Source organism: Arvicola amphibius, chromosome 1, assembly GCF_903992535.2.
Source record: "Arvicola amphibius chromosome 1, mArvAmp1.2, whole genome shotgun sequence".
NCBI lineage: Eukaryota > Metazoa > Chordata > Mammalia > Rodentia > Cricetidae > Arvicola > Arvicola amphibius.
Window position 1 is genome coordinate 120,571,486 of NC_052047.1, and position 17,896 is coordinate 120,589,381.

The following is a 17,896-nucleotide window of genomic DNA, read 5'->3' on the forward strand; positions in this document are numbered from 1 at the left end:
TTCTTCTTATAAACTGAGACCCTGGCTGTGAACTAGAAGAGTCAGAAAACACAGGCGGCCTGGCTTAGATCTGAATACTGTGAACTCCTCAGGCGGGAAGAGGTATCCCCAAAACAGTGTTTGGAAACTATCAGCTGATTCGCCATTCCTGTGTCCACTGAACTTCTCCTTCCACCCTAATAGAGAAATGATGTTGACATCTCCCACAGAGATCTGAAGGGCACCCAGCATGCTGCCAAGCCAGGGGGCAAGGTCAACTGACTCTCACAGGCACTTACTTTCTTCATGTGCTCTTGTGAGAAGGTAGTGGCGAGGTAGATGGCATAGAAGCAGGCCGCTAGCACGGCCAGCACGATGCAGTTCAAAAACAGCCTCAGAGAGTAAATGCGTATGGTTTCCTCCGAGGTCCTTTCGGCTATTTTCTGTCGTATCCGCTCTTCCTCCAGATCTGCCTGAGGACCAAAAGAAACTCATTCGTGAGCATTTTGTAACATAGCCCACAAATTTCTCTTAAAGATTCATGTTGCTGGGGCTGGAGAGATGGCTCAGAGGTTAAGAGCACGGACTGCTCTTCCGGAGGTCCTGAGTTCAATTCCCAGCAACCACATGGTGGTTCACAACTATCTATAATGAGATCTGGTGTCCTCTTCTGGCATGCAAACATATATGGAAGGAATGTTGTATACATAATAAATAAATAAATATTTTTAAAAAAGATTCATGTTGCCCGAGATACCTTCCCAGGCTAAGCCCCATCAGTTTTTATGTCTAAGGGCTTATGGTAAGGTAGAACCTCCCACTCAATATTGTATTTGGCTTTCCAATAAATGTGTAAGCCGAATAGGCCTTTAAGATGTGTGTGTGTGTGTGTGTGTGTGTGTGTGTGTGCGCGCGCGCGCACGCGCACATGCAGATAGTGCAGTATTTCTTTAAATGGGATATATCATTACTTTAACTTTGTTTATTAATTGGTCATTTATTTATCTGCAGTTCTGAGGGTTGAGTACTCCAGGCCAGCCCTCTACCATCAACCAATATCTCCAGCCCTTAAAAAAAGTTTTTGTTTTTGAGATAGTCTTATTGAGTTGCCAGGACAGCCTCAAGATTTAGCTCTTCTGCCTCCGCCTTTCAAGTCGCCAGAATTATGGGTATGTCCTGCTATGTTTGTTTTTAACCCAGCCTGGGAGTCTCTGCTTCTAACAGAATTTAATTTGTTCACGGTTAGTGTGAGGAATAGTAAATGCAGCCAATTCCACCCACCTTCCTTCAGCTTTAGATCCCTAACCCCAACCTTTTCCTGATGGTTTGATCAACATGCTATTCATTTCTCTTTTCCTATTAAACGTGGAAGTTTTCCTGTTACTCATCAGCTTCTTTCTAAACCGTTCTGTTATCACAGCACACCCTTCACGTTCCTAAAGCAAACAACATTTATGATGCTATGGCCAGGTAGGATATTAATAAGATAGTAGGGAATGGGGGTAGGACACCACCTGCCCTGTGTGTCCTACCTCCCTTCTCAGTCCCAAGTTACCAGCACCCATGCTCGGGCTAAAGGTGATCAACCCGATAAACTGCTGTAAAGAGCTCCTAAAACCAGCAGAGGGGAAGCTTGCTGAGATAGAACGGGCCCTGAGATCCCATGCAGTCTGCACACAGCCTCCCCGCGCCAGCCTGGTAGGGAAGTCCCTCCCCGGGGCAAGCCAGCAGTACTCACTCGGAGCTCATAGCGCAAGCTGCTGTGTTTCAGCTCGGCCATGCTGCGGTTGGTGATGCAGAAGTCCCAGCCAGCGAAAATCTTGTTACAGTAACTCTGGAAGTGCTCCTCGCTCCGGATCAGGTTGATCTTGAATCCTTCCACCGACCTAACCCCCAAACACAAGTATTCTTCTGAGAAGAGCAGCAATACGGGCCTCAGAATACAGGCGTGTGAGTTGGTCTCATTTAAGATCTATGAAGTTGGATATGGCTGCATTGCTGGCCCATTGGAACAGCGAAGTTTATTCTATGTAACAGCTGAGCAGGTATCTCACTGGTGAAATTCACTGTCTTTTAATCCATTCAGTAACTTCTTTTTAAAAGATATACCTACTGTATGTGTATGGTAGATATATATAGGGTGTTTGACCTGCATGTATGGCTTGTGTACCGTGTGCACACCTGTTACCTGTGGGGGCCAGAAGAGGGTATCACATCACCCAGAATTGGAGTTATATATTGTTGTGAGTCACCATGCGGATGCTGGGAATCAAACCAAACCCAATCCTCTGGAAGAGCAACCAGTGTACACATCACTGAGCCATCTCTTCAGCCCTCCATGAGGCAATTTACTTTTTCAAAATAATTTGCATTTTTTAAAATTTTACCTTACATATTTATTTGTTGCAATGCTGACAACTGAACCCAAAGCTTCGATCTCTGAACCAGATTCCCAGATCCCCTCCCCTTATAATACTTTTGTTTTTAGACATTTGTTGAGGTGCCCAGGCTGTCCTCAAATTTGTGATCCTCCTGCCTCAGCCTCTCGAGTCGTTGAGATAACGGGCGTGCACTACCATTCATGATGCCCACAGTTTTCACTCAGAAGCCCCTTGTGATATTCACAAATACAGCTTCTATTGTGTTCCTGCCAGTGTTGGGTGAAATGACTGTCAACAGTGTTTAGAATTTCTCTCCTTTCTTAGGAGTTGCTCTCTCACCAAACCACTAGGGAAAGGCTTTGGTGTCTTAGGACCTGTCAGACAGACTCTTCACGCTGCAACGAATACCTGAGATTGACAGCTTAAAGCCGGAAGGGGTTATTTGCTTCACTGTTCCAGAAAACTTCTATCCATGGTTGACTGGATCCATTGCTGGGCCTGAGGTGATGGGGAGGGCATTATAGCCGCTGGGCATGGTGGAAGAAGTAGAGGGGAGGAGGGAAGTATCCAGGAAGTGGTGTGGGGAGGTGGATGCTGACAAAGTATGTCCCCTGCTTCCTCCAACCAGACCTGGCTCCTAAAAGCCCATTCATCTGTGCAATCACCAGTGGATCACACCATTTCTGAGATTAGCATCCTCATGATGCATTCACCTCTACATAGCTCACCATCTGGGGACCAAGCCTTTGACAATGAGCCTTTAGAGGGAATTTCACATCCAAACTACATGACCCTAACCAGGGGATGGACACACACCATCAGAGACTCAACTCATCATCGGTCTTCAGGCTCCGACCACAATGGAAGGGTCAGGATTAGGTATCTGAGTGGACAGAGCCAACAACACCTTCACGGTGTTTCTGTGCCCACAATCAGGCGGGCTGCAGGCTGAAGGAGACTGATGCACTATTTCCCACCACTGCGAGGAGCTGCTGCCACACAGTTGCTCAGAGCTGAGGCAGCTCTTGTTCTAGACATCACTCCCAAGCGAAGGCTGTATCCTTCTCAAATCAGTCTCATGCCTTCCTTGGCTCTCCACGCACTCAATTCCCCAATGGTCCAATTAACCAGAATTGGTTTTCTGCCACTTGCAAGCCAACAGAGACCCAGTTAACATAATACTCCCCAGCCAGAGTGAGGCCTGTGAGGAAGAGGGGCCTGGAAGAGGCACTTAGCACACACTCAACGCAGACCGCTGCTCTGGCTGCCAGCTCCTGACTTCTGCTTCCTCCAAGCCTTGCCGCAGCACACTCAGCCCCTTCCTCTGAAGCCCACCGGTGGGTTCTGCTCATCCTTCAGGCCCTGACTTCCAGAACAATAAGAGTTCAGTCATTGAGAATCGGAGATGCCGCCACAGACTTAAATGTAGGGAGGTTGCGGGACAAGCTCACAGAGGTAGGTCACAGGGCTAGACTCCTGGTTCCAGAGTGTTCTCTCCTTTCTTACCCACCACCCTATTAACAAGCTTCTGTGTCATGCTCCTACCGCCACGCCTTCCCACTGTGAGGGACTGAAATTCCCTGTAACCATGAGCCCAGATAAATATTTCCCCCTTTGAACTGTTTCTGACAGGTATCTGGTCACAGCGACAGAACATTGCTGACACAGAAGTCAAAGAGAAAGAGAGAGCGGGGCACACTTACCTTTTCACTATCCAAAGGAGACTCAGGGCCAGGTAGGCAATTGTGCTTATTAAGTAAGCCAGGGGCAGATCATACGTGAAGTTCTGGAATTTTACTCCATCAATGGTGTAGTGTCCATAAAAAAGGCTGGTCTTCTCCAGGAAACCCTGAACAAAGCAAGAACACGGGTCAGGGTGGGTCAGCTCAAGCAGGCAATCAAAGGAGGCCTCCCGCCTCGAGGAATCCACTCTCGAGTGCCCTTGTTCATTCTGGAATCTCTCCACACCAGACCAAAACCCAAGGTCTAAGGGCTGCTCAGTTAGTGTTAGGGGAATACAGATCTGCTAAAGCCTGAGTATCAAAGTTCCCTGGGAAGTGCTGGGAAGATGGCTCAGCAGTGCATGTACCGCAGAGATCCCATCAGGGGGACTCACAACCTCCTGTATCTCTAGCTCCAGGAGACTTGACGCCCTCTTCTGGCCTCCAAGGGTACTGCCTCATGTCCACATAACCCCACACAGACACATCCATATACAAAAAAAAAAAACTAAATACCTTTAAGAAAATTAAATGGTAAGCCACACTTAACTAATGCGAGAAAAAAATTCTAGGCCGTAGCATCAAAAAGAACACTTAGGAATAAGTTTAACACAAGTATAAATAGTATATTGTAAAAACTATGAACCACATTTGAAATAAAAACGGGCTGGGGATGTAGTTCAGAGGGTAGAGTGCTTGCCTAGTATGCACAAGGTTATAGGTTTGATCCCAGCTTAAAACAAGGATGGGGACACACACCTGCAATCCTAGCACTCTGGAGGTAGAAGCAGGTGGATCAGAAGTTCAAAGCCATTCTTTTTGAGATACATAACTATTTTGATGCTAGCCTGGGCTAAAAGAGACATTATATCAAAATAACAAAACAAAAGAAACAAAAAAGGGTCAATATCATATATATATATATGTACATACATACACATATACATATATATAAATATATATGTATATTTGGGTGGTGATGGTCATGCCTCCAGTCCACACACTTTGGGAGGCAGAGGCAGGCTGATATCGTTTAGTTTGAGGCCAGCCTATTCTACAGAACGAGTTCCAGAATAGTCAGGGCTGCTACACTGAAAAACTCCATCTTGAAAAACCAAAAATAACTAACAGAAAGGCATCCATTTGTTTTCGTTCATGTACTTGGCTCAGGATTTCTATATCAATGCTCCACAAATGGGTCTATGGAACGGGCACACACACACACACACACACACACACACACAATCAGAACCCAGCTGGCTTCATTCAGAAATTAACAAGCTGGTCTTAAAGTTTAGAGGCAACTACAAGGGTGTCAGCAGCCAAAGCAGCCTTAAGAAGAGCAAAGCTGGAAGACCAGGTCTTGCCCCAAAGCAAGATCAAGGGCGTCCTGTACAGGCACAAAAAAGGCACAGAAGTCGCCTTTAATCCCAGCACTTGGGGAGCAAAGGCAGGAGGATCTCTATGAGTTCAGGGCCAGCCTGGTCTACACAAAACAAAGCAAACCACCACCACCAACAACAACAAAATCAGACGTGCAGCAGAAAGCAGAACCAAGCACCCAAACATCTCCAGCCAACAAGCTTTTATAGGGGAAAACATGTCCTCTGAACACACGATATGGAGACACCAGAGCCAAATCACACGTAACAACAGCTGGAAATGGCTCAAGGATCTAAGCAGTAGAGGCAGACAGAGAAAAGTGGTGACAAGCTTAAGGTCAGTCTGAGCCAAGCAGCAAGACTGTTTAAAAATAAGCAAAAGGATAATAAACAAAGTCCTATTGTTTTTACAACCACGTATTCTCACACTACCTGAGTAAGGAAATGCGTAAATAGGAGCAAAGGTAGAAAGAGAAGACTCCATACTGTCTCCCACTCTCTCAAAGGCTGGACACACATCATAAATGTCTGTCCAGCTCTTCGAATCCTTTTCCACATGGCCTCAGATTGATCTCAGTTCTCATAACCTTTTCCTTACATTAAAGGGACATCAGAGGGCCAGAGGGTCACAGAGCCCAAAAAATAAGTTCCCTGACCTCAGAAGGAGCCTGTTTCAGAAGTCAAGCCTGTGGCCCTTTTGCCCTCTTTTTTTCTTTTTCTGTAGAAAGTGACAAAAATGGGGGCTGGAGAGATGGCTCAGAGGTTAAGAGCATTGCCTGCTCTTCCAAAGGTCCTGAGTTCAATTCCCAGCAACCACCTGGTAGCTCACAACCATCTGTAATGAAGTCTGGTGTCTTCTTCTGGTCTGCAGGCATACATGTAGACAAAATATTATATACATAATAAATAAATATTTTCTTAAAAAAAGAAAAAAAGTAACAAAAATGGAATGAAATAAAACCCCTTCCTCAGTCACAGACTCGGCATCTCAAGCGCTCATGAGCCAGCCATTCTCTCACTGTGCATATCAGACCCAAGCTACTCTCCAGAACACCGCAGAAAGTTTGGGACAGGTTGCTGAAGCAAGCTACCTGTGTCGAACATCCACGACCCTGTGCCACTCACTGTCTTTTAAAACACACTAACATACGTTGCCTGTGGGGTGCAGCATGAAGAAATGGGGCTATTTAGTGAGTTCCTGACTTGAAAGACCAAAGAGAGGAGGAAAAGGAGGAGGAGGAGGAGGAGGAGGAATAGAGATGACAGTAGCTCTGAGGTCAGGTCAGGTTCCAGGAATTTTTATTTTTTTTATTGAGACAGGGTGTCACTATGTATCTCTGACTGTAGACCAGGCTGGCCTAGAACTCGCAGGGTTCCACCTGCCTCTGCTTCCCTGTGCTAGGATCAAAGGTGTGCTCCGCCATGACAAGTCAAGTTTTGCTCTCCGTAGCAATGACTTAGGGAAAGATACTGCGTGGTCCTCATTTGTGCAGCTTCCATTTCCTCATTTATGTATGCAGCACTCGACTGTGCGCCAACAACCTCTGAGTTGTTTTGTAGAAAACATGACTTTGGAGATGTAAAAGCACCCGCCCCCCGTGCCGCCATATTAAATACAATGGACAAATCCCAGGCTTTTTATCTAACTGTTCAGAAAAGCAATGGCATGGCATTTTAATACTAGCGACTTCCAGAAAGATTAAACCATCTGTAGGCTAAGTGTCTTCTGTCTGAAATGCTTGGAACCAGAAGGGCCTGACATTTCTGAGCTTTTCAGAATTTGAACTATTCCCATAGACTTCACCAGTTCGGTGTCCATCAGCCAATCCCAAACGTCCCCAATCTGGCTTTGAGTTTTCAGATCAGAGATGCTAACTGCAGAGTGTTATAATTCAGGCCAATGCAAAGGTAGCAGAGAGGAGGAGAAGGCCAGCACCTGGAATCAGCAGAGTGTTTCTGGTATACTCTAGCGGAAGGTCAGTAGGGGCACAGGACTTGCTGGCGAGCTCACCGCAAACCCTGTTTTGCTGCTCACTGCCAACACTGGCATTCGGCTCTCACTGGTCTTTAACAAAGAACACTGTGTTTTGGATTTTGTTGTCATTTTGAGACAAGGTCTAACTATACAGCCTAGGCTGGTCTGGCAATCCTCCTGCCTCTACCTGTAAGATCACAGGCATACAGCACAGAGCCCCGGATTCAGGGTACCAGAGTCTACACAACTTGACTGTCAGTGCAAGGAGGGTCCACAAAGGACTGAGTTAAAGACTCACCGTGCCAGAGAGCAAGTCGATGATGAAACTGTAAAAGTAGATGAGCCCAGGGCTGCTTATTGGATAGACTGTGCACTCAATATCTGCAGGAAACAACACAAGGACATGTGTCAGAGAGTCTCGCTATGCCACCAGCTCATCTACTGCGGCCTGGGAATATAAGCTGTGGATACATGCTCAGATACGCCTGTGAGTTCGTCCATGCTGTGTCTGTTATTCCCTGTTGCTCTGCGTTCAGGTCCCAGCGTGTCTGATAGATGCCTTTTCCTTTCATTTCTGTTTTTGGGGTTTCTTTTACTGTTCATTTACTAAACAGTTTGGGGCTATATCTATTTTTGTTTTTGTTTGTTCAGTGGGTTTTGTTAATTGCTTCATTTTGCTTGCTTGTTTGTTGATACATGTGCATACGTGCAACTAGTTCGTGCAGATGCCCACAGAGGACAGGAGAGGGCATTGGATCTGATGGAACAGAAGTTCCAGGTGGGTACAGCTGCTATGCTGATGTGGGTGCCATGAACAGAACATGGATCCTCTGCAAAAGCAGTAGGTGCTCTTAACTGCTGACTCTTCTCTCCAGTCCCTTGTTTCGCATTTTGGAGACAAGGTCTCACCATATAGTTTAGACCATTCCAACTCAGCATCTTTCCCCCTCAGCATCCCAAGCCATAAGATTAGAAGATGAGCACCACTCAGTGCGCTTAGCGTTTAATATTTATGTGTGTTGGAAGAGTATGTGTATGCAGGTGCCCACAGAAGACAAAACAGAGCATCATATCCCCTACGTCTGGAGTTACAGGCAGTTATGAGCTGCCCAAGACACCATCTCTGCCTCCCCAACATTTATTGTTCTTTACACGATCTAAGTATTCAATAACAAAGTGTTGTTTTAAGGGAAGAATAATCATCTCTATTTAAATGATCACCCCGGCTCAACAGAAAAAGAAACTGAGGCTCAGGAAGGTTAACTGAGCAGCAGAGCTGGCCTGGAAACCTAATGTTGATTTTCACACAACACAGGAAATAAGCCTCTAAAACAGGGATACAGAGAAAGTAGGGGTACACACGAGGCAGAAAGCAGCCCTCGCACTAAGTCTGAGGTGCCAGGCTATTTGAATTTTAAGTGAATTAAAATGGAAACAAAGATGAGGAGGAAGAATGCCTAGGGCCTCTGAAGGGATGCTCCCGGGTTCTTCTGGGTCAGGAGTTATGTAACAGGTGGGCATGAGGGTTTGGGAAGACCTTCAGAAGACCTGGAGCCAAGATGTTTCCTCCACTGAGCCTGGGATCAGAGGTTTGCAGTGAGTATCTGTGAAATAGAGAAAACCTCCCCATCTGGGCTAACAGGATCCCCAGAAGATCTGAGTTTTGTTGAGAAAACAAAAGCCCAGCCTGGCGCTTACCACAGTGTCTGGCACAAGATCACTGTGGAACTGTTATTAAGCTTCAAACACATTCTTATCGCAGATAGCAATCTTGAAATGAAGTCATCGGGTCGATTCTTTCAGGTTTGCTAAATCTCCCCCTTACCCACCCTGCATTGCTCCTCCCACGTGCCCTCATGAACTCAGGAGCCAGTGAGATGTGAAGGAAATGTGTTTGTGTGTCATCTCCAAACAGAAGTGTCAGTAATCAGCACACATTTGCCATGGCTCTCTTCCCCTGGGGCACAGTGACAATCATGGCTGCCCCGGCAGTTTGGGCTCAGGAGTGACGATTCCCAGCCCATGATGGATGTGGACCGTGAGAGAGAAGTACGTGTTTACTGACACCAAGGACAATGGGCTCGTTCGTTTCTGCAGCATAACCTAGCCCATCCCGACTGACACAGTGGCCTAGGACCCAGGATCAAGATGCCCACTCACCCATGTCTTTGAAGGGCACGAACACAAAGGTGCTGTTGGTGATCTTGTACTTGGTGAGTAAGATGGGGAGCAAAACCAACATGAAGATGATCAGGAATATCACCAGGTTCAGGACCACCAGGAACCGTAGGAAAGAGAAGTAGGACTGGATCCCCGTGCCGAACTTCCCTGGAAAAGAAGCAACACGGGTACCGATGACCAGCTGCACGCTGGGGACTCCATCACCGGGAGAAGGCTGGGAAAGAGAGGGAGACTCATATTCCTTCAATGTATTTTTTTTATCACTTGTGTGTGGGGAGGGCACCGGCATGAGGTCAGAGGACAACTTTCAGGAGTCCATCCTCCCTTTCACCACGTGGATCCCAGGAATCCACTCAGGTCATCGGGCTTCATTTGTAGCAAATATCTCATGCTCTATTCTTTACTTGAAGCCCAGATTCCCAGGGAGTTTTCATGTGTAGCTCCACAGCTGCTTCTGAATGTGTCCTCCAAGAGCAGTGTAAGGAAAGGAAGGGCTTCACGGTTAGCTTTCGTCACATGAATACCCAGCTGCCTTAGCACTGCTTTGGATGTCAATCGTTCCTATCTGCACACATGTTCTGAGTCCTATCCTGCCTGTGGTCCACGCATCTATCTTTACATCAATGTGAGACTCAGTTGTTGCAGATGTGTGCAAAGGAATACTCTCTGGTGCTACCTGTTTTCAGCTTCGCTCTTCCCTGAGCTTATCCTAGCTAGGTGCCCCCGCGCTTAGCGTTTCTAACATACAGTGCTTGGAATCAGTGTGTCGATTTTCACACACAGACACACATGGATGAGTCTCGACTGATTTACATGAAATACATTGGTGAATTTGAGAAGTGACATCTCATCTTTTTAATACTGAATCTCCTGAACATGATATACTTGGATCTTCTTTGGCATTTCTCAGTAAGATTTTTATACCCAGCTTTTCTTTTCTCCCATTCTCCTCTTTCTTCCTGTCTTTGTCTTCCTCTCTCTCTCTCTCTCTCTCTCTCTCTCTCCTCTCTCTCTCTCTCTCTCTCTCTCTCCCCTCCTCCTCCTTCTTTCTTCTTTCTTCTTTCCTTTCTTTCTTTTTTGAGACAGGGTCTCATTATGTAGCCCTGAACTCTGGCCCCGAACTTTCATAGACAAAGCTGCCCTGGAACTTAGAGATCCACTTGCCTCTGCCTCCTGCATGCTGGGATTTAAAGGTGTGAACTACCACACCTGGCCTTTTTGTTTGTTTGTTTGTTTTTGGGGGGGAGAATCCTGCTATGTAATTTAGACTGGCTTTGAACTTACCAGGTATATCTGACTATTCTGGAACTCATGATCTTCCTGCCTCCCGCTCCCAAGTTCAGGGATTATAGGCTATGCCATTACATGTGGTCCATAAAAATTCTTATAGTTTCCTACGCTTGAGCATTGTTCATTTATTCTTATACAAACTTCTAGGTATTTAACTTTTGAAATGTGATTATAAATCATACAAAAACTCATTCATTTTATGAAGCTGGGGAAGTGACCCAGCAGCTAGGAAGGTGCACTGCTCTGCAGAGAGCTTGAGTTTGGTTCTCAGCACCCACGTTAAGTAGTTTATAACCACCTGTCACTCTGACTCCAGGGTATCCAACTTCCTCCTGCACCTGCACCTACATGCACATACCCCGTACAGAGGTACACACATATAATTAAAATGTCTAAATCTTTTTTTTTTTTTCAAAAAACTTACTTTTCTAAATGTTGCTAGTATGAAGAAATGCACTTAGGGCTGGTGTTGTAGAATATTTTCCTAGCATGTGCAAAGCCCTGGGTTCCTCCAGCAGCTCCCTAAAGATGGGGGAATACTCTCAATTTTATACAGACTTTTTCAAATCAACAACCAACCTTGTTAAATTCACATATTGATTCTAAAGGCTGGTATTTTTTTTATTTTCTATGCATATATTATCTGGACAAATGATATTTTATTTCTTCATTTTCTGTTTCTTTCCCCTTTCTGCCTCATCCCTGGAGTGACTTCCAGGGTAACGTTGAAGAGACTGTGATAACTGACACATTTTCTCATCCTCTACCTCAGGCTTCCAACATGCCATCAATGGGATACTTGTACGTTTTCCACAGATTTTAGCAGGCAAAAACTCTAGCTCACACTTGCTCAGATTGAGGACTAGGGCTAACGGTGTCTTCTCTGCACCTCTCAGAATAATCGTAGCGTCCTCGTTCATGCAGTGGACTTAGGGAGGGAAACAAACCGAAGAGCAGCCTCCTAGCAGAGAAGACCTGGATCCCTGCCCATGGCCTGCAGAGCGAGGTGCTTGTTGTTCCCTGGGAGTCAAGAACACAGGGCTGGCCCTAATCATCGAAGACACCCACGCCATGTTCTTACACTCAGCGATGTCACCAGAGTTATATGGCTTTGATTTGCATACCTCCTTCTGCCACAGGGACATCCGGTCACCCAAGAAATCCCAATAGAATAAATGAAAACAAAGCAGAGATCTATTTCCCCAGGGAGAAAAAGTCTCACCAGTCAGACAGAAGTCTCCAGGAATATTCCACCAAACCAGAGAGGCTGGGCCCAGTCCTGACTACTGGTCTTGGTACTGTGGTCTGGTACCTGACATCTCAAAGAGGAAGGTATTAGGGGGGGGGGGGGGGTCACACTTTGAGGGGACACAGTTTATCACAGAAGGCATGGTAGTAGGAGTGTTGAGGTGGTCACCTTGTGTCCATAGTCAGAAACAGAAGAGAGACAGGAAATGGGACTCAGATATGCCCACCCAAGTGATTCATAACCTTCAGGTAGGTCCCACTCTGAGTGGTAGCCCACAGCTGGAGACCAAGTGTTCAAACACAGGCATCCATGGGAGACATTGCACACTCAGAACACACTTGACCTGTAAAGCCTCACAGCCTGTGAGCCTTGTCACAGCTGAGTGCACTTGGGCTTTACTTTGTTGTGGCAGGAAAATGGAGAAGTAGCCACATGAGAGGGTTTTGTGAGGCTGGGCATGGTGGTACACACCTTTAATACCGGCACTAGGAGGCACAAACCGGCAGAGTTCAAGGCCAGCCTAGTCTACAGAGAGAAAAACAAAGGAGCGAAGAGTCTTGTGAGGACAGAGGTAAAAAGAGAGAGATGTCAAAAGCAACAAACACTCGGTTCATTGCCAATGTTCAGTAAAGATTTGCTTGTAATTCTGCTCAAGACCACTCTACGCTTCCTTCCATTCAGGAGAAAGAGTGCGTGTGGCAAAGTTCCAGATGAGCCTAGAGGACAACTTAGAAATATGCTTACATTCTCCACATAAAACAGCAACTTACAAAGAAGAGGAAATTATCAATGGAATATTTAAAGATTTTTTTTTTTAATTATGTGTATGCTTAAGGGTGGGGGGACATGAAGATGCCCGTGGAGGCCAGAAGAGGATTCTGGATTCCCTGGAGCCGGAGTTACAGTCTGTTGTGAGCTGCCCAGTGTGGGTGCTAGAAACAGAACTGGGACCTTTGCAAAAGCAGTTTCCACTCTTACCTACTGAGCGGTGTTCCAGAAGACCAGAGGACACCCCACTATCTGTTTGTTTGGGGACAGGGTTTCAAGTGTAACCCTGGCTGGCCTGAAACAGAGATACACCTGATCCTCGCTGGATTAAGATCATGGCCACCACGCCTGGCACTAAACTTTTAGGGTAGGCAATAAGGAAGACGATCATGTCTCCCAAACATCCTGCCACGTACTTTACAGACTGTATTGAGAACATCTATATTAGCAGCTGTAAGACACTGACTATAAATCGTTTTGTTTTATGATAGAAAATACAGACGGGTAAGAAGCATCTACCTGTCCTAGGCTCTGCTGTGACCTTTCTAGAGGACAAAGACACAGGCCCTATTAAGACTAAATGTGGGTCAAGTTCATACTCCAGACAGTCTTGACTGTCAGCTTGCCTGGATCTAGACTCACTAAGGAGGCGCCTCTGGGCACATCTGTCAGGGACTAGAGAGGTACGACTGAGGGGGGAAGTCCCAACTTGAATGTGGGCAGTGCCAGCCCAGGGGCTGGACTGAATAAGGAGGAGAAAGAGAGTCAGGTACCAACATCCACGGTGTCTGTGTCCTGACTACAAATGCCACATGACCAGCCTCCTCACGCTCCTGACAGCATGCCTTGCCCTGCCACGGCAGACTCTTCTGAAACTATGACCCAGAACAAGCCCTTGCTTCCTTAGTTAGCAAGGAGTACAGTCGCCAACACAACATTCATCCTGGGAGGAAATGCTCCACATCGCTTCAGCTCGGTGCAAACCCAAGCTGCTTCCAGGGAAGGCCAAAGTAGCTATGCAAAATCTCCCCGCTCGCTTCCAACCTCAGCTGCAGGGAACCCCATCCCTGCCAGCTGCTTGGCCTGCTGAGGAGCGGGCAGCAACGGGCTCTACCTTCAATGCTGCGGATATCCTTCCGCCACAGCTCCAGGTGGGTGGTCATCTCATGGGCTTTCTCTAGGAACCTCTTCCAGGACTTGCTGCTGTACCGTTTCCACTGGTCCCACTCCGATAAATACTTCATCTGGGTTTCCTGAATGTCCCTGCATCGAAACACGGCCATGAGCACGGCAACAAGGCAGCATCGAGTCTAAGCTTCCACGACACCCTGGATGGGAGCCCATGGTCATAACTTTGGAATATTAGCCACAACAAGGGGTGAGGGGCTGACACATGCTCCAGTGGGAATAAACCTTGAAAGCATGACACAAAGTGGGGAAAACATATTCCATGCACATACAAACCCAGAGACAGCAGGTGCCTGACTGCCGGGGCTGAAAGGGGAGGAAGGAGTGCTTTTGTAATGCATACAGAGTTTCCAGCTGCAGAGATAAAGCACTTTTGGAAGTAGCTGGTGGTGATGGACGCACAACATTGCCAACAGGCTCAGTAGCACTGAATTATAAGCTGTCAATCACAATGGGTACTGTGTGCTCAGTACAATGGCCTGGCGGTGCCACTCCTGACTCTTGCCCCACCCTGCCAGTTGATCGAATTCTCCTAGTTCACCTCCAGGATACCCCTTCTCCAATGGAGAAGACACAATTCTCCAATTAATGTCCATCTCTCCCAATAGGCTACAGGCGGTGGTTTTGTTTGTTGTTGAGACAGGGTCTCATGATATAGCTCTGACTGGCCTGGAACTTGTTATGTTGACCAGGCTGGCCTTGAACTCAGAGATTCATCCACCTGCCTCTGCCTCCCAAGTGCTGGGATTAAAGATGTGCATCACCAAGCCCAGCCTGATGCCATGGGCTCTTTAAAGGCTGAGAATGTGGAACATTTGTCTCTGTGGTCCTCTGCCCCAGGAACACAGACTATTGTTTCCATGACAGCCCTGGGCAGGCCGGGTTTGCTTTGCTCTCCACTCTGTCTTAAGCACAGTAGCTGGTGTTTAATCCATTTTTAATAAATACCCACCACTAACCAAAAAACAAGATTCACAAAAATATGTACATGTAATATGTACTGCCATATTCATGAAAGGTGAAGTGCTTTTCCATAGCACAGAATATGTTTAGACAGACAAATGGAGAGATACAGATACAGGTATGGATAAATGGATGAATAGATAGGATAGACAAATGGCTATAGATACAGATAAGTTGATGGAGGTAGACAAATACAGATATAGAAGGAGAGATGATAGATGGATGGATGGATGGATGGATGAATGGACGGATGGATGGACGGATGGATGGATGGATATAGATAAATGGAGGGAAGGATAGAGATTAGTGGATGAACAGATGATGATGATAATGGATAGAGGAGAGATTGATGATGGGTGGAGGGATGGATGGACAGATATGATGCACACGCATGTAACCCTAACACTTGGGAGGCTGGGATTGATGAGCTCAAGATTAACTAGGTTATACAGCGAGATCTTGACATAAAAAAGGGAGGGAAGAGGCCTGGGGTAATGGCTATGGGTAAAGTGTATGATGTATAAGCCTGAGGACCTGATTAGGATCCCAAGGACCTGCCTGTAACCCCAGAACTGGGGGTGATGAGACAGGTGGGTCTTAGGGACTTGCTGGCCAGCCAGAATAGTCAAGGGCTGAACTCCAGGTTCAGTGAGTCTGCCCTTCCCCCACCCCCAAATTAAGGTGGAATTACAGAGCATGACTGCATGTCAACTTCTGGCCCCTACATGAGTGCATGCACACACAGGCACACACACACACACACACACACACACACACACAGAGAGAGAGAGAGAGAGAGAGAGAGAGAAAGAGAACATCAGCATGAGTCTGGCTGCAACATCCCCCACTGAACTAAACCTCAGACTGTTTATTCAAATAGGAGGTGAACAACTTCTTGAAGGTCACGTGCCACCAGAGCTTAGGGATGTGCACTCCAGAATGAGCTCTCGGTTCCACACATGACAGACACACCACATACAGCCCTCGCCCAGCCTGCAGCACGACCACTTCCAGGCAGCTCCTGAACAAACCTCAGTCTCCGCTTCTCTGAGATGTTCAGCGCGTACTTCCTGATGGATTGACTGTCAAGGTTTTCTGTGATTCCTCCATCCAGCTGGGAACTGTAGGAGTCCGTCGGCTTTAGCAGAGTGCCGCTCTGCTTGTCCCGGGAGACAATGTTTGTCCTCCTGCGCGCCACTGATCGATAGCTTGGCAGCTCTTGAAGGAAGTTCACAGATGGAGAGAAGCAGCTAGAACCCAGAGACATGTTCTCTGGGTGAGAGAAGAAAAGCAAAATTCACTCCAGATGGCTTGGGAGACTTTGATTCTCAGAGACTATGAGCAAGCCTTGGGGACAGCCACTCACCCAGCCAGTGACAGTATCAGATGGACTTTCTTTTCTCTTTTAATGTGTTGGGAATTCAACCCAGGACCTCACACATGCTAGGCAAGTACTCCACCTCTGCACTACCTAGTCAGCCCTTTATTTATTTAGAAAAGGTTTTGATAAGTTTCCTGGGCTGAGCTTGAGTTTAGAATCCTCCTGCCTTGGTCTCCTGTGTAGTGGGAATAAAAAACCTGTGTCAATACAAGTTACAAATCTGCATCATTCCGTTTTGCATTGTTTGCTTGGGTGTGGGTGCTCTCCTGTGTGGGGGTGCATGTGTGTGTGTAGAGGTGCACATGTATGCATGTGTCAGTAAGGACAATGCTGGGCGTCCCCCTCCATCACTCCCTACCTTATACATGAAAGCAGGCTCTCTCACTTGAATCCAGAGCTCACCCATCCAGATAGTCTAGCTGGCCAGCTTGCTCCAAGAGATGGGGTATCTCTGCCTTTTAAGCACTGGAGTTACTACTACGCTGTCCACCAGCATTTACATGGGATCTGGGCATCCAAACTCTGGTCCTCACATTTAGGGGTCAAGGAGATGACCACTAAGTCATCTCCCCAGTCCTGGCCGCCCTTAGTCGTCCAGGATGATGCACGGACAGTAAAATCATCTTCACTTTCTATAGATGAGTCTGCATGAAACTTAGGTTGTAAGCTACTTGTAGCCATTAGCTAAATGCATGGTCCATTTGCTGAATGAAGCTAGCAATGTGTGCTCTATCCCCAGTAAGTGGGGGAGATGATAATGTGTAAGAGTCATGATTGCCTAAGCAATTGCCTCTATGGACACACTAACATCTGTCCTTCCTGTTGGGCGCTAGATGACCTAAGCTAGAATTCTGACCTGGTCCCTTTATTGCTGTGTGTTTGGGGGGAGTGAACTTCTCAGAGCTTCAGTGTCCTCATCCAAAATAGTCGTTCAACAAAAAGGCCTACGATGTGTCCTTTCTGAAGCCAAGGATACTATGGTAACCAAGGAAGATAGCCTACTCTGGTGCAGCTTATGTTCTGAGGTGGGGGAGAGGAAGACCAGTCAATAAGCTGGTGATAAACAGATGACAAGAAGTACTAAGTACAAAATAAAAACAAAGCACAAAGGCACAGTGGGGGATGCTGAAGGGTAAAGGACAGAGGGGATACTGGGAGGGATGGGGGCGCTGGTTTGGTTCCTTCTGTTTTGGTCAGTTCTTTCCTTTAGCTGAAGCTCAGGGAAAGGCACAGACTTGAGGCTACATAGGCAAGGGCAGATCCAGGAAGTACAGAGAGCTGCAGGCAGCAGTGCATATGACATGTAGAAAGGCGTGCAAACTCCTGACTGCAGAAGGATGGACAGAAAGGAGCCCAGAAGTCCATCTGGTTGGCGGATGGTGGAGTCATCCTAGGTCTCCTATGTCCCCTTCCCCGAAGCCCAAGCGGTAACTTGTTC

The 17,896-nt window shown here is 46.8% G+C and overlaps 1 protein-coding gene across 1 annotated transcript in view; it reads right to left on the bottom strand.

Annotated features, from left to right (window-relative positions):
* Tmc7 (transmembrane channel like 7) overlaps positions 1–16,207 on the bottom strand; it is a 30,560-nt gene extending 14,353 nt beyond the window's left edge. The window contains exons 1-7 of the mRNA XM_038346075.1: positions 16,109–16,207; positions 14,041–14,189; positions 9,599–9,766; positions 7,737–7,819; positions 4,064–4,209; positions 1,718–1,865; positions 279–452 (exon numbers count right to left, since the gene is read on the bottom strand). Of these exons, the coding sequence (XP_038202003.1) occupies positions 279–452; positions 1,718–1,865; positions 4,064–4,209; positions 7,737–7,819; positions 9,599–9,766; positions 14,041–14,170 (849 nt within the window). The 5' untranslated portion in view covers positions 14,171–14,189; positions 16,109–16,207. The remainder of the gene's footprint in view (positions 1–278; positions 453–1,717; positions 1,866–4,063; positions 4,210–7,736; positions 7,820–9,598; positions 9,767–14,040; positions 14,190–16,108) is intronic.
* Positions 16,208–17,896: the final 1,689 nt, after the last annotated feature.